At 46.5% G+C, this 13,895-nt stretch overlaps 1 protein-coding gene across 2 annotated transcripts in view; it reads left to right on the top strand.

Annotated features, from left to right (window-relative positions):
• The window catches only part of GAB2 (GRB2 associated binding protein 2), a 93,067-nt gene extending 80,768 nt beyond the window's left edge, over window positions 1–12,299 (top strand). Inside the window, exons 6-10 of one of the 2 annotated variants that reach the window (XM_066572308.1) lie at window positions 200–479; window positions 1,478–1,568; window positions 2,875–2,977; window positions 3,829–3,954; window positions 5,559–12,299. In XM_066572308.1, coding sequence (XP_066428405.1) covers window positions 200–479; window positions 1,478–1,568; window positions 2,875–2,977; window positions 3,829–3,954; window positions 5,559–5,702 — 744 coding nt within the window. In that variant the 3' untranslated portion in view covers window positions 5,703–12,299. Of the gene's footprint in view, window positions 1–196; window positions 480–1,477; window positions 1,569–2,874; window positions 2,978–3,828; window positions 3,955–5,558 lie in introns of both variants that reach the window. The other variant, XM_066572307.1, reaches the window with a different exon arrangement.
• Window positions 12,300–13,895: the final 1,596 nt, after the last annotated feature.

Here is a 13,895-nt window from a genome sequence, read left to right as displayed (position 1 = left end):
GTTGCAATGTCTTGGAAACAAAGGAGGTAGACCCTCTCAGTGCAAACTGATGTCCAAGGAGGGGACAGATCATTCCTTCCCTTTGTGCTTAGATTTTAGAGTGAGTCTCCCCTCAGATGTTGGTTATGATGAAATGAAGGGTTTGTAGTGGATGGGGTTGAGCAGTGCCTGGTGCTCACAGCTCGTCCTCCCCCAGCAGGCCAAGGCAGCAGTGGCCCGCTCCCACAGCACCGACTCCGAGGACAACTACGTCCCCATGAACCCCGGTTCCTCGCCCCTAATCCACGCCGAGAAAGCCAATGACAATGCCCAAAGTCTCTACATCCCCATGAGCCCTGGGCCGCATCACTTTGACCTGGTGGGCTTGTCCTCGGCCACCCTTCCCGTGCATAAAGGAGGAGCCGTGGCTCAGTGCCACCGGCGGCTGAGTGAAATCCAGCCCCCACCAGTCAACCGCAACCTCAAACCCGACCGGAAAGGTAAGAACCTTTGGTTGTGCACAAATCTTTCCAGGCATCCTTCTGTTCTCCTAATACTTCAGACTACATCTGTGAAGTTCTGTCCAGTCCCAGGTGGGGTGTGCTTTGCTACTGCCGGCACAGTCAGACCTTCAGATGTCCCCCATCCTCTTCCTCTTTCAGAAACTCTTTAGTGCAAATGTAGCTTTCATGGTGCTTGAACAGTCCATCTCAAACCCTTCCAGGCCTTTATAGGAGATGCATGTCACAGGCAAGATTTCACCCCCTTGGCCTGCACCCCTCCCTGTGCTGCACCCCAAAATCTCAAAGTTGTATTCAGATGACACAAGTTTTTCCTACAGTTTTCTACTGGCTGGTTCCAGGCAGTTCTTCCTTCAGGGCTCTGCTGACATTCTCCAAATCTCTCCCTAATCCATTGTCTGACCAGTGGCCAAGGAGATCCTGAGGAGGAGGGCTCCCATCTCTAGGGTGTCAACACCTAACCTCATGGACACTCCATTCAAGGGCTTGGGTTGGAGCATAGAACTCTTCCACCTTTTGAATCATCCATGATGAGAAGAGCTTTTATCTGCTACCCTGCAGATGTCCTTTTCCATTCCCTATGGGAATACACTCCACACAGATGTAGTTCAGGCGTGGCAGAGCCTGGTCTTGTCCCCATCTAATGCATTAGTTACCATAGATATCTAATGAGTGGTTTTGGGGTTTGGGGATTTTTAGCAGATCTCTATTCCCTGGAAGGCACATCCCCCTTTTAGGACTACCCATCCACTTTGGGGCTGTGGAGCAGAGGGAGAAACTCACTGTTCTCCCACAGTTCTGGCATAAATGAGCACAGGGGTTTTGGTTTGGAGTATTTGTCATCAGCTGGAGGGCTGGGGGCCTGATTAGTAGAATGGGAAGTAATCAACCATCTGTTGAGGGCACTTTAATACCAGTCATGGATGCTGAATTGCAGGAATATGCTGCCTCTGAATAAAGGCTTTTCCCCTCCCCAGCAAAGCCATCACCGCTGGACCTGAGGAACAACACTGTCATTGATGAGCTTCCCTTCAAATCACCAGTCACAAAATCCTGGTCCAGGCCAACGTGAGTAATGGCTGGGAGATGATTTCTTGCTTTGCTCCAACAGCAATTCTCTGGTCTCATTCTTACTGACATTCACAGGTAGCCATGCTGTCACCTCTGCCATGGATTAAACATTCCCCACATCGCAGCTGGTGGCAGGAAGGTAAATTCATTTAGGTTGGGATTTCACATGAAAGCCCAGCATGTGACTAACAAGATAATTAAGATCCCTTGAAGACATTTCCTGTTTCTGGGATCTGACAACTACTGGAGAGCCGTAGCTCTGACCTGGGACCTGTGGTCCGCCACGATTCATGATTCAGCTGAGCCAGACCAACTCAGCCACGCTGTGTGGGGGGCATGATTTCACATCCAAGCTATTCCCCCCCAAACCCCACTGTCATCTAAAAGCAGAGGGTGACTCTCAGGTCTGACCAAGCCGTGTTTTGATTGCCTTGAAAGCAAAGCTTAGCCTGAAGGAAGTCTGCAAAATTAAACCAAAGCACTTCAGAGCTATGTCTGCCAGCCAAAAATAACAGGATTCGCACAATTCCAGCTCTGCTACTAATTCATGGTCTGATGTTGACCAGTAAAAGGCAGAAGCAAAGCTTGGCTGCTATGACTCCTCTAATAAATTGGATTGTGTGGAGACTGACTGCAGGGCATGAACGCTGTGTGCTGAAATCACTGCGCTGGGAAGCAGCAAGCAGGGTTTGATTGACAAGAGGTCTGACCCTGGAGAAGCTAATGGATTTTTCCCCTATCAGCTAATCATATGACCCTGCTTTACTGAAAGGCAACAAATAGCTTTTTGAGACACGTGCTTTAATGCCAGAAGCTGATTTCATTATTTTGTTCGGTATAATTAGATTTGGCCAATTGAAAGAAAGACAATTCCTCGGAGGATTTGTTTTCCTGCAAAAAATTTGGATAGGGCCTGTACGGTAAACAAATCCTGTTGCTGTGGTGGGGTTGGAGGTGAGAGGCTTCACCAAGGCTGCCCCTCCATCCTCCACAATTAAATGTTTCCTGAGAGATGAAGGAGATTGTGGAATCTGATTTGTGTAGATGAGAGCAGGAGAGTTACAGGTACATAGAAAGCAAGGTGTTAACTAAAAAATTCTAGAAAGAAAAGATTGAGAAGACCAAACCCAAGGATCTCCAACCCATGGAAAGGATAGGCTGGAGAACCTCAGCTCTTCCTCATGCCCAAACTGGATCACAGTGATGGTTGCAGGCATCAGGAGCTGCCCCCTCCCATCCCTCCGTGGCAAAGGACAAGCAGGACCTGCAGCCCTCAGTAACACCTCACCCCCTGTCCTTGCAGGCAGACCTTCAACGCCGGCTCTCTGCAGTACTGTCGCCCTGTCTCCTCCCAGAGCATCACCAGCACTGACTCGGGAGAGAGCGAGGAGAACTACGTGGCCATGGTAAGGGCCCCACAGCTAAGATAGATGGTTCTGGCAGGACGTACAATCTCCCCAGCTCTGCAGATGCATTCCTAGCTTGTGATGTGGAAGTGCTCAGATAGTACAGTGTGGAGTACATCCTTATGTGCATCCCTCAGTGCACAAAACAGGGTGTTTCCTTCTGAAGACAACATGTCTCATTGGAGCTTTAAATGTGTATGAGAGGAGAAACATGTATCACCCACTTTGCCAGGAATTAAGAGGGGTTTAAAATTTATAAGACTGTCAGGGTGTATTTTCCTAATTAAGGTTGATTTTTTTCAATTTTTTTCCCCTAATAGCTGCTGACATCATGTTTCTGTGGGAGCAGGGGCTATCAGAGCAGAAGCAGGGAGTGGCACTGCTTACAGGGAGGGGATTTTGTCTGTTTTGGTGAAGCTACTGACTTGAAGCATATTTTTGAGGCTATGTAACTAATGGGGCAGAGGAAATCTGTGCTCTGTGCAGCATGGTTGTGATTAGCAAAGATCCCAGAGCTGGCCTGGCCTTGCTGAGGTGTGGTTCTAGGGACATACCAAAGCCCACGTCTCCTGTCAGGCATGTGAATAAAATCAGCACAAAGGCAGCAGAGCTGCTCTGATACATGAAATCAAGAGCATGAGACTTGAAATATTTGTTAGCACAATATACAGCATTTATAGTATCTCAGCAGTTCTTGCATATCCTTGTCCCAGAGGCAGGTGAGCAAATATCCAGGCTGTTTTAAAGGTGCCTCCAACATGTTTCATTTCTGGATTTGTGTTAATTTCCTTTTTTCTTTCTTCCTTCCCACTTTAATCCTCATTATCTCTCCTGTCTCTTCCCTGCATTAGCAAAACCCCATTTCTGCTTCTCCTGTTCCTAGTGGTACCAACAGCCCAGCACCTAAAAAGAGTTCGGGGAGTGTGGATTACCTGGCCCTGGACTTCCAGCCAAGCTCACCAGGGCCACACAGGAAGGTATGGGGGATTTTATAAACTTCTGAATAAAAAGTGATGCATTTTTAAGGGGTTCTATGCACATTGGCAACAGCATGGTACAAAGCCCAGACTGTGACTCTCAGGAATCGCTGATGCTCAGAGGGCTGGAGCACCTCTACGATGGAGGCAGGCTGAGACAGGTGGGAGGAGGAGGAGAAAAGGCTCCAAGGAGACTTTAAACCATTTTCCAATGCCTGAAGGGCTAAAAGAGAGGTGGAGAGGGACTTTTGACAAAGGTATACAGTGACACTAAAGGGGTAATGGCTTCAAACTGTCAGAGAGCAGGTTTGGATTAGATATTAGAAAGAAATTCCTTACTATGAGGGTAATGAGGCACTTGAACAGACTGCCCAAAGAAGCTTTGGTTGCCACATCCCTGGAAGTCTTCAAGGCCAGGCTGGATGGGGCTTAGAGCAACCTGGTCTAGTGGAAGGTGTTTCTGCCCATGGCATGGTTGAAATGAGATGATCTTTAAGGTCCCTTCCAACCCAAACCATTCTGTGACCCACTGCTATATTTACTCTAGGTCAAACTCAGTCTCTCTTGCATGTCTGCAGCTTTGCTGGCAGTGCAAAGCAGAAGCATGGATGTGCAGGGTTCAGGGATGCTGATGGGACCACAGACTCAGCTGGAGTTTGAAAACCTGTCAGGAGGTATCCCCAGAAGTATCAGAATTGTTTTTTTCCTCCTTCAAAACAACAGCTCCTCCTAGACCAGACTTGGATTTTGCATCTGAAAGGTGAAGGACTAGGGTTGTATAAACATCCATGGCAACTATTTGTGAGTTGGCCTCACTTTCTCAAATACCACCTTGTTTCCTAGGCAAAGTATCCCACTGGTTAGGTCCTTTTATTATTTGACAGTTGTCCCTTGATGGTTTCTTTCTGCCCAGCAATATTTCTGCAAGTATCACCCATTTAAATTATATCCCATTCTGGAAAAGTGATTTTAGACCACTAAAAAGCATGATCTGGCTCCAGTTACAAGGAGATGGAGGTCCTCTGAAATGCTTGTAAAGTCAGAAAAAACTTCAGGACTCCAGAAGTTATGGTAAAAAGTATCTCCTTGTTCTCAACACAAGTATCTCCTTGTTCTCTTGGGAGATCCTGCAAACATATCTGTTGTTTGGGGATGAAAATGAGCTAGTGCCATAGGTGGGTAGAGTCAGCACAGCTAAAAGGTATAGAGCTGGTATTTCTATGTGTATCTCTAAGAGTTCTGGAGTTCTTTACAGGAAAATGAACAAGATGCAAGGCTGAACTCAAAAAATCAGCAGTTAGAGAACACAATTACAACCAAACATTCATGTCCCAAAGTTTGTGAGAAGGTAGAGACCCCCATGCTGTTTCTACCCTCCCATTGCACTGCAGTTTCATGCCAGCAAGAGGCAGAGCAGATTGAAATCCTTCATCCAAGTATCTTTGGGAGGTTAGAGGGAGGGTGTTGAGCTGTGAAGTCTTCAAGAAAGCGGGAATGGTGCTGGTGGGCTTGTGGCACCCACTGTGCTGCTGCAGAAAGGAGTGAGAGGGAAGAGCAGGGAGCTGATGAGTGACCAGACGGTGCCCTGTTTCTCCTCCCCACAGCCCTCCACCTCGTCGGTCGCCTCAGATGAGAAGGTTGATTACGTGCAAGTGGACAAGGAGAAGACACAGGCGCTGCAGAGCACCATGCAGGAGTGGACTGATGTGCGGCAGTCCTCGGAGCCTGCCAAGAGCATGAAGCAGTAGTGCCTGCGGCAGGCAGTAGAACAGGAAAATGTCCTGTTGGTTTTCCCCAGCTGCAGCCCCGCTGGGCTGCCAGACCCACTTGGGCTGGATTTCTAAGACTTGTCTGTGGAGGGGAGGGGTTGTCATTGGTTTGTTTTTTTCTCTTAAAACAAAACTTAATTTCAGGGGAAGACTTGGCAGATACTGTTTGCCGGTGATAAAGACCAACTATGTTTGGTGGCTAGGTTTGTGCTTTAGCTGCTGGATGCACTATCCAGGAACTTTGACTTAGCAATACCAGGTTTCACCCTACACATCTGTTCCTTACAGCTATTAAAGCCACCTTGTATGTTCTAACACTGCATCATCTCTCCCCGTCTTCTTCCATATCGTACCCTACACCATGCCACACAGGTTTGCAGCATCTCCCATAGGATATGATATCATTGCCCAGCTCTGATTCTCCACTCCTTATGGTTGTCCTCTGCCTCCTCCCAGTCCCAAAACTGAGCAAGGACCATTGCTTTTGAAATCACGTTTATTGTCCTGTCTCTTGTAAATAATATGTTCAAAACCTCTGAGGGCTGTTCTGCTTTTGGCTGGACAGCCCCCAAGGTTTGGGTTGGGGTTGTTAACCTTCAGGAGCTTGACACACCATCCCCACCATCCCATTGAGTTGACTTAGGAGCCCCGGACTTGCTCCATCATACACACATACATGCCAGCACATGCTCTCATGAGTCTGTTGAGTTGTCTTCTATTTATATTCTCCATTAACTCTCAGAGTGAATGGGCTGGAGAGATTGGTTTTGGAAGGGGCTGGAGGGATTGGCTTTGGAAGGTAGAATTTAAGCACTGTCCCACTGCCTATCCAAAACCAATTCCTGTGAATCTGACCCTAAAAACCACAATTTGCCTTTTGTGGCACCAGAAGAAGCCCTTAGAGTGAGAGTCCTACATCGTGGACATTGTGAGAAGCCCTGTGGTTGAGTATGAGGGGGCAGAAAGGCTCTGGAGACCCTGTGTGTGTGGACTGGCATAAGGATGAGTGACAAGAAGGGAGTGGAAGGCTGCTGTGAGGACTGGGAGAAGGCAGGTGGTGTACTGCAGAGATTGGTCCTGGGTGAGGAGGTTTAGTGGAATGTTTCTTGGAAGAAAGAAGAAGAGTAATTGAAATGTTGGTTGATGGTGAGGCCATAGGCTTGGGAAGAGGTTGGTCAGGAGAGTCAGGGCAGGGCGTTTCAGTAGGAGCTTTGACGTAGCATTGTGGTTGGTTTGTGGAGGGTGCAAAAGGCTGAACTGTTTTCCCCTCATCTTCAGCAATGTTTCTTCAACACAACACTGGGACTTGCTGACATTAATGGCCCTAGGCTCTAATTATGGGTGGGAGTCGGCTGTTGTCCCTTGCCAGCATCCAGGCTTTGGGATCGCTCGCCAGGCAGCTGCTGAGCACAGAGAGAAGAGAAGGACAAGACAGTTTAATGCAGAGATAATAATTCATGATCTCATGAAAACAGGAAGAATTAATGCTGCCATGGAGCAGCCTGATTGCCAGACAGCAAGCGCTGACACGAATAAACAGGCTGACCGCAAACCAAGAGCCAAATGAAGGAGACATCAGAAAGATTAGGTAATAATATTTATTAAAGAGCTGGAGCTATTCTTTCTGCAAGCTGAACCCCTCCCAGCACCGTGGGCTCTGTGTTCCACCAACATCACCAAGTTGTATTGATTATTAATGCTTAAGCATTAACACATTTGCTTAATCTTGGTGTGAGCTTGAAAAGGGCCAGACGTGACCCACATGGGGATAGGATTCCAGTCCCTTAAGGGCTGTGTGCTGCTGTGTGCTGGTAAAATAAGTCTTGAACTTTTTACACCATTTTGTGTTTTCTTCTCATATGCCATTAAAGGGAAGGATGTTAATGGAAAAGCTCTGAGAACCCTGTTGAGACATTGAAGTGTTGGACTTTTATAGAAACAATGAAGCAAATACCCTAATGTTTATGCTAAAAATAATAATTACTAGAAGGGAAAAAACCCAAAGCCCCAAAGGGAAAGATTTAGCAGTCAGATGCTTTCTAAAGGTCAGGGGGTGTGTAACAGCCTGCAAGGGCCATTGCCTCCTGCTGGAGGCTTGCACATTTGCCTGGTGAGTTGACAAAATGAAGACTAGAACACAGTACTTCGTATTTCTATTGCCCCTTTCATCTCTGCATCTCAGGGGAGACTAAACATTGGGTCTGATCCAGATCCCACTGAAGTGTGCATTCACCCATCTGGGGGAGAGCTCCCCATCCCCACCAAAAAGAATGTCACTCTACTGGGAAGCTGATTTTTTCCCATTTCTTCTTCAAAGCTGTTAGCTTTAGTGGCTCGAGAGAGAACACAGTGGGTTTGAATGCAAGTTGCTGAGTGGGTGCCCTGTGCTTCTGCACTGGGACTAGGTGCATCTAGTGCCCACTCCCACGTTTAATCCAAGGAGTTAATTAGGACTGGAAAAGCCTTCTGTGGTACTGGAGAAACTAGACCTTTTTCTCTACATTCCACAAATATCTTTGTGCATGGGGCAACCACTGGCATGGGATAGCTCTTTTCCCAGGCTCAGACCCTGTGTTTTGATAATTTGCTCTCATGAGCATCCCTAGTAACTGGTTCATTGCATTTGGCAGACCAAGGACCAAAATGGCCCAAAAGCAGCTATTTAACAACTGCTGTTTGCTGGCTCCTCTCTGCTTTGCAGTGAAGTCTGTGTTTTCACTGAAACAGATACATTCCTCTACCTTTTCCCCTGTAAAGCACCAAGCAAACAGCACCACCAAACTAAGCAGAAGCCCACAGACTCTGTGCCATATAGACATTACTGTATCAACCCCTCCTGAATGCATTAAGTAATCAATGTCTTCAGTGGAAATAGTCACCCATGACAATTGCCAAGCTGATTACAGCAGTCCCTGGTGATTAATGTTTGTGCAGTATTTAGTCTTAAACCATATTGAAAAGCAGCTGCTTTAATTACACGGACTGCCAAGAACTTTGTCCTGAAGGCATTGAGTTTATCACATCCACTTTATACTTGGATTCTCGAGTATGACAGGCTCCTTTGTTAGAAATAGGTATTTAAGGAAACTGAGAACATTGCAAATTATTCATTTTAATTGAAATTAAACTGGTTTGAGCCTTCACGTCAGAGCCTGCTCTACAGCTCTGTGGTTTGATTTAGAAAAGGAATATGCTTGCATGTGTGTGTGCTCATGGAGAAGGGTTGTCTGTGGGACATACACCATGACCTCAATATTTAGTTTTATGAAGCACTGGGTCCATGGCTCAAAGCTTTCCCCAAGCCTGAAAATGACTAAGTAGGTGGCTTTAAAGGCAAAAGTCTCCAAGAGTGTGTATCCCTTGCTGTGAGTATGCAAATGCTGCTCATCATTCCTCTGCCTCGTGAGATGTGTGAGCTGCCTTGGAGCTGATTTGCTCTGAACTGGCATTTGAGTGTTCAGTGGGAAATACATTTCCAGCTCTAAATAGATGCCAGGCTTAGGCTTAGTCTCAAGTTGGCGAAAGAGAATAATGTTTGAGCACAGCGTGTGCCAGGGCAAAGCTGAGATCTGGCAAATAGGGCCAAATGCCGAATCAGAACCAAAAGATAGGGAAGGCTTGGCTTGTCTGGGAGCTAACTGGGATGGATTTGAACTCTGGGCCACCAGCCACTGGCAAGGGTGAGATATGAGAGAACATGAGGTTGAGACGAGAGAAGTCAGGAGACTTTGCCAGTAAGGTTTGGGTCTTGGTCCTCACCATGTGCTCCTTTGGTCTGTGTCTTGAGTCAGATGTGCAGAGATTTGTGGGCTGTGGAATGCTCAGTAGAAGTCATGCACTGGTGGGACAGGAGCTTCCACCTCTCTCAGGCACTTCACTTCAAGGGGGTCATCCTGCCTGACAATGTGATGGCTGTGCTCTGGCATTCCATAATGCTTGGGCCGTTCACCCAGCTTTGAGCTGGGCAGGAGAAACCCTACAAGAAATGTGTGGGGATCAGGACATGCTGGGAGACACCTTGCTGAGGGGCTCCCGTGAGCTGTTCCTGAGGCAGCAGTGCCATGGTTTCACAGGGTTGTCCCTTGAGGTGCCACTTCATCCTTGGAGTTTTTCAAGACCAGTCTAGGTCAAACCCATAGCTAACTCTGCTTGGAGCATCTTTTCCACCCTGAGACCCTGTGCTGCTGGGGTTGAGTGGAGACTCTTCCATGTGAGGGAGGGGGCCCAAGGGGTTGCTTGGAGCCCTGTAACATCCAAAACAGGTACTGGGCCACTTCTCTGGCCATGAAGCCCAGTGGCAAGGCACACAGCTCAACCCCTAAGGCCATACTCCCCAGTGAGAAGACCTAATCCACACTGGGCTATCCCTTGCACCTTAGAAAGGTCTGGCTGGCCCAGAACAAGTCATCCAGGACATGGACAGGCAGTTCTAGCAACTGGCAGACAGCTTGAACCTGTAAATTTGTCAGGCTAGATCCAGACCTCTCAGCAAACCCATGCCACCTCCACACCCTGGCATACCAGGAAGTGTTGGCCTGTTTTGGCTATCCAATGATCATGGCTCCTTGGGTGGGGAGAGGGGATACAGCCATGTCCAGGTCTTATGGAAGTTGGTAAAATAGTTCCCAGGTGCTGTCTGAACTTTCTGGCTCAGGATGGTTTTCTCAAGTTGTGCTTGCATTGTGTTGGTGTTTTCCCACCTGGTGATGTAAAAGTTCCATTCCATGTAAAAGCTGACACCCACAGTGTGCGTGCCATTGGAGGGATGCTGTCTAGGTGAGATGGATGCAGCAGAGCTGTGATTATGAGGAAGCCCAAGTTCTACAGGAAGGGGGAAGAGCAAAGCCTAACTCTGGCACCAGCCAGAGAACATGCATGGCCGTCAAAGAGCCGTCAAAAAAATCAGAGGGACCAGTCCAGCATCAAATCATAAGGGCCAATAAGCCAATTTAGGGCCTCTGATGAGTCTGAGTGCCTCTCTTCTCTGCCCAGCCTTCCCATATGTACACAATGATCTTGCAGCTGTTAATGAGACTCTTGCAGGTCAAGGTGTGCACTTTTTGATCACAATTCCTCCTTGGTCTGGAGCAGTTCATCCCTCTATCATCCTGTCCTTGGTGTCTCATCATTGTAGTCACAATTTTATCTCCTTGTTCACAACTCCTAGTGTTGTACTGTCGACCAGGTTGCTGATTTAGTGTCTTCTCATAAGAAAAGTTGATATGTAGCAAGGTGTCACAATACAGCTGTCCCCTTCCAGCCCACAGCCAGCTGGTCCTGGCACGTGGTGTTCAAGTTTTAACATTAGCCAGTAATATCTGAAACAGAAGCTGGGCCACATGGCTCCATCTCTTTAGCTAAAAAAGCTTCTCAACAGACTTGCTCCCAATCAGCAGGCTCTTAATTTTTGATGCAGCCCATTGCTAACATATAACGGGTCCATTTGTAGGCCAGTGGGTTGACCATATGGGAGAGGTTTGCCCCCAGCAGATAAGAAACTATCATTTTTATTGTCATTCTCTGGGTGACACCACACTGTATCTTCATGTGGAACGAGAGGGTTCATGTGAACTCTGTATCTTGCTTTTTCTCCGGCTTGTAAAATGAAGGTTTTTAGTACTTATTTCCCCACCTCACAGATGTGTCATGAGGTGTAATTAATTGACATCTAATAATGCAAAGAGCTGGTTTGAGTCTGCAGGCAATGGCTTGGCAGCATGTGGTGGTAACCTGTTGTCATGCCCAGCATCATACACAACACCGACACATCCTGCTCTGCAAAACTCATTAAAAACCCCTTCATCCCTAACTACCAAGGTGAAAAAAACTTGGCAGGATTTTCTTCTGAGTGAGGGGGGTGGGGGAAATGTCATTTGCACAGTTTTCAGTGTTCTGCTGCCACATTTACCCTGGAAATACCACGGGTTTTTTGAGAGCAGTATGGACGTGGTGGTTGAGCCACGCTGCAGAGAGGGGAAGGGAGCAGGACCCTGGGCTCCACGGGGAGCCTGTCGATGAATCCCGTAGGGTTAGGACCAAACCTTTAGAGTAGTTATATCCCACTCAACCCAGCCCTTGGCAAAGTCAACATGACTTTGCCATCATTGTGTGGGAACTTTGGGCATCTTTGTGTGGGAACAGACCCAGTCAGATTAGGATAGTTTTCTCCATTTGTTTCTTAACCTGCTGCGAGGAGGGGTTGGAGCTCTGGCTGTGAAGCTGTTGCATCAGCAGCCAATTCGCAGGGATGTTTTGTGTGTTTCAAAGCCTATGACTGTTCTTAAAGAGGAGTATTTTTAATTTTTTGATTTCCATTTGTAGAAGGAAGGACAAGAGTAATCTGTGGCAAACTGTACAGTATGTGTCTTCTTGTGGTGTCACTGTTTGAATGGTTATTAAGTTTTCAAATCACTGTGGACAGCTAATCACTTAAGTTATTAATTTATTCTTTGGGGGGTTGTTGTTTGGTTGGTTTTTTTTAAAGTAATTTGAAACAATTATTTATCCCGTTAATCGGTCTTGAGTGAAGCCTAGATAATACTTTTTTTGCTGTTAATAAACATGGTACATGCCTGACGTGAAGGTGATCTCATTTTTAAGTACTGTATATGCAACAGAAAAGCAACAGGAAAATAAAAGAATGATAATAAAAAGATATCTCTCCCTGGTGATTCCCAGTATGGATTCAGAGCAGGGAAAAAAAGGGGAAACTAATAAGCAGATCAAGTTTGATTATGTAGCACTTTTAAAGCTTTCAGAGCATCCTCTCAGCATGTTGCCAAGTGTCTCTTACAGCTTCAAGTGTCCTGTATGGGTAAGGAGGGCCTTTAGGATGTTGCTAGGGTTTTTCCTGATACCAGAACCCAAGCCATGTATTTTGAAGCTGCTAAATTGAATTTCATACCATATATCTGCTCTGCTGTGTGCAGTGTGAGGACAAATGCTGCCTTCCTCACCCATCAGCAGCTTAGCACCTATGAGTCTCAGCTCAGGACACCAAATCACCCAGAGAACCTCAGCAAAAGGAAAAATCCTTTTCTCCAGAGTTAAAGTTCAATTCTCCCTTTCAGACTGCCCTTTTAAAAAAAAAAGACAACTGGGAAAAGACACCTCCCTAAGCATAGCTCCTGCAACAGCTCTTTTAGACAAGAGTAGCATCATCTCACATCTGCAGCACACATGGAATCCCAAACCAAGAGCTGGGGACTCCCTTGTGGCGTCTCCTTGACCAGAGGCACGTGTGACAAACAAAACAAGCCAGACTATCTCATATACCATAGCAGACACTTTATCAATATGGCATATGCAACACTAGTACCAATATAGCACATGCTATAATGGGTGTGGCACAGATAGGAATACACCATACTTGTACTATACTAGACTTCTGTAAGGCCTTTAATATGGTCCCTTATAACATTCTCAGCTCTTAATTGAAGAGTTTGATGGATAGATGGACCATTGGATGAATAAGGAATTGGATGGCCACATTGGAAGAGCTACAGTCAATGACTCAGTGTCCAAACCAGCAATGAGCAGTGTTCCTCAAAGGTCTGTACTGGGACCAATAGTATTTAATATCTTCATCAGACATAGGAGTATTGGCTGAGTCCAAAAGGGAAGTCCAGCGCTAATAATTAGAGGAAATCAAGAGGGGCTAAACCAGTCAACCTCATTACACCACTGACACTCTTCAGGCTGCCATCCCTGCTGAGAACTGCATGCTGTTTGCCTCTGCTCATCCCAGAAAATCTTGGGAAAAAATAACAAGACATGTTCAGGAACGAGCTTAGCTATGATACAACCTCTCCAACATTTTCCATGTTGGTTTGACTATCTGCCTTCATTACTTAGATTATGATCTCATCAAGTTAAAGACAGTCTCCTACAAAACCACCTTAAGGCAAAGAGCACAGAAAATGTCTTCAGGTGATATTCCAGAATAAAGAAAGGAGCTAGCATAACAGCAACAGGAAAACTTTTGGCAACCTCTTTGAACAGGAAATAAATAGAAGCCTAGTAATAAAACCAGGAAACACTGTAGGTTCTGTGACACTTCAGCTTTGGGTCTTCATTTATTTCCTCTCAGCACCTGACTTAAAAACAACAAACACACTCCACTGCTCATCTACAAGGCTCCACTATTAGTATTGTGATGTTCTTCTGGAGGGC

The sequence above is a fragment of the Molothrus aeneus genome, chromosome 2 (assembly GCF_037042795.1).
Source record: "Molothrus aeneus isolate 106 chromosome 2, BPBGC_Maene_1.0, whole genome shotgun sequence".
Lineage (NCBI taxonomy): Eukaryota > Metazoa > Chordata > Aves > Passeriformes > Icteridae > Molothrus > Molothrus aeneus.
The sequence above is the reverse complement of the archived record's forward strand: the minus strand, read 5'-3'. Positions and strand labels throughout refer to the sequence as shown.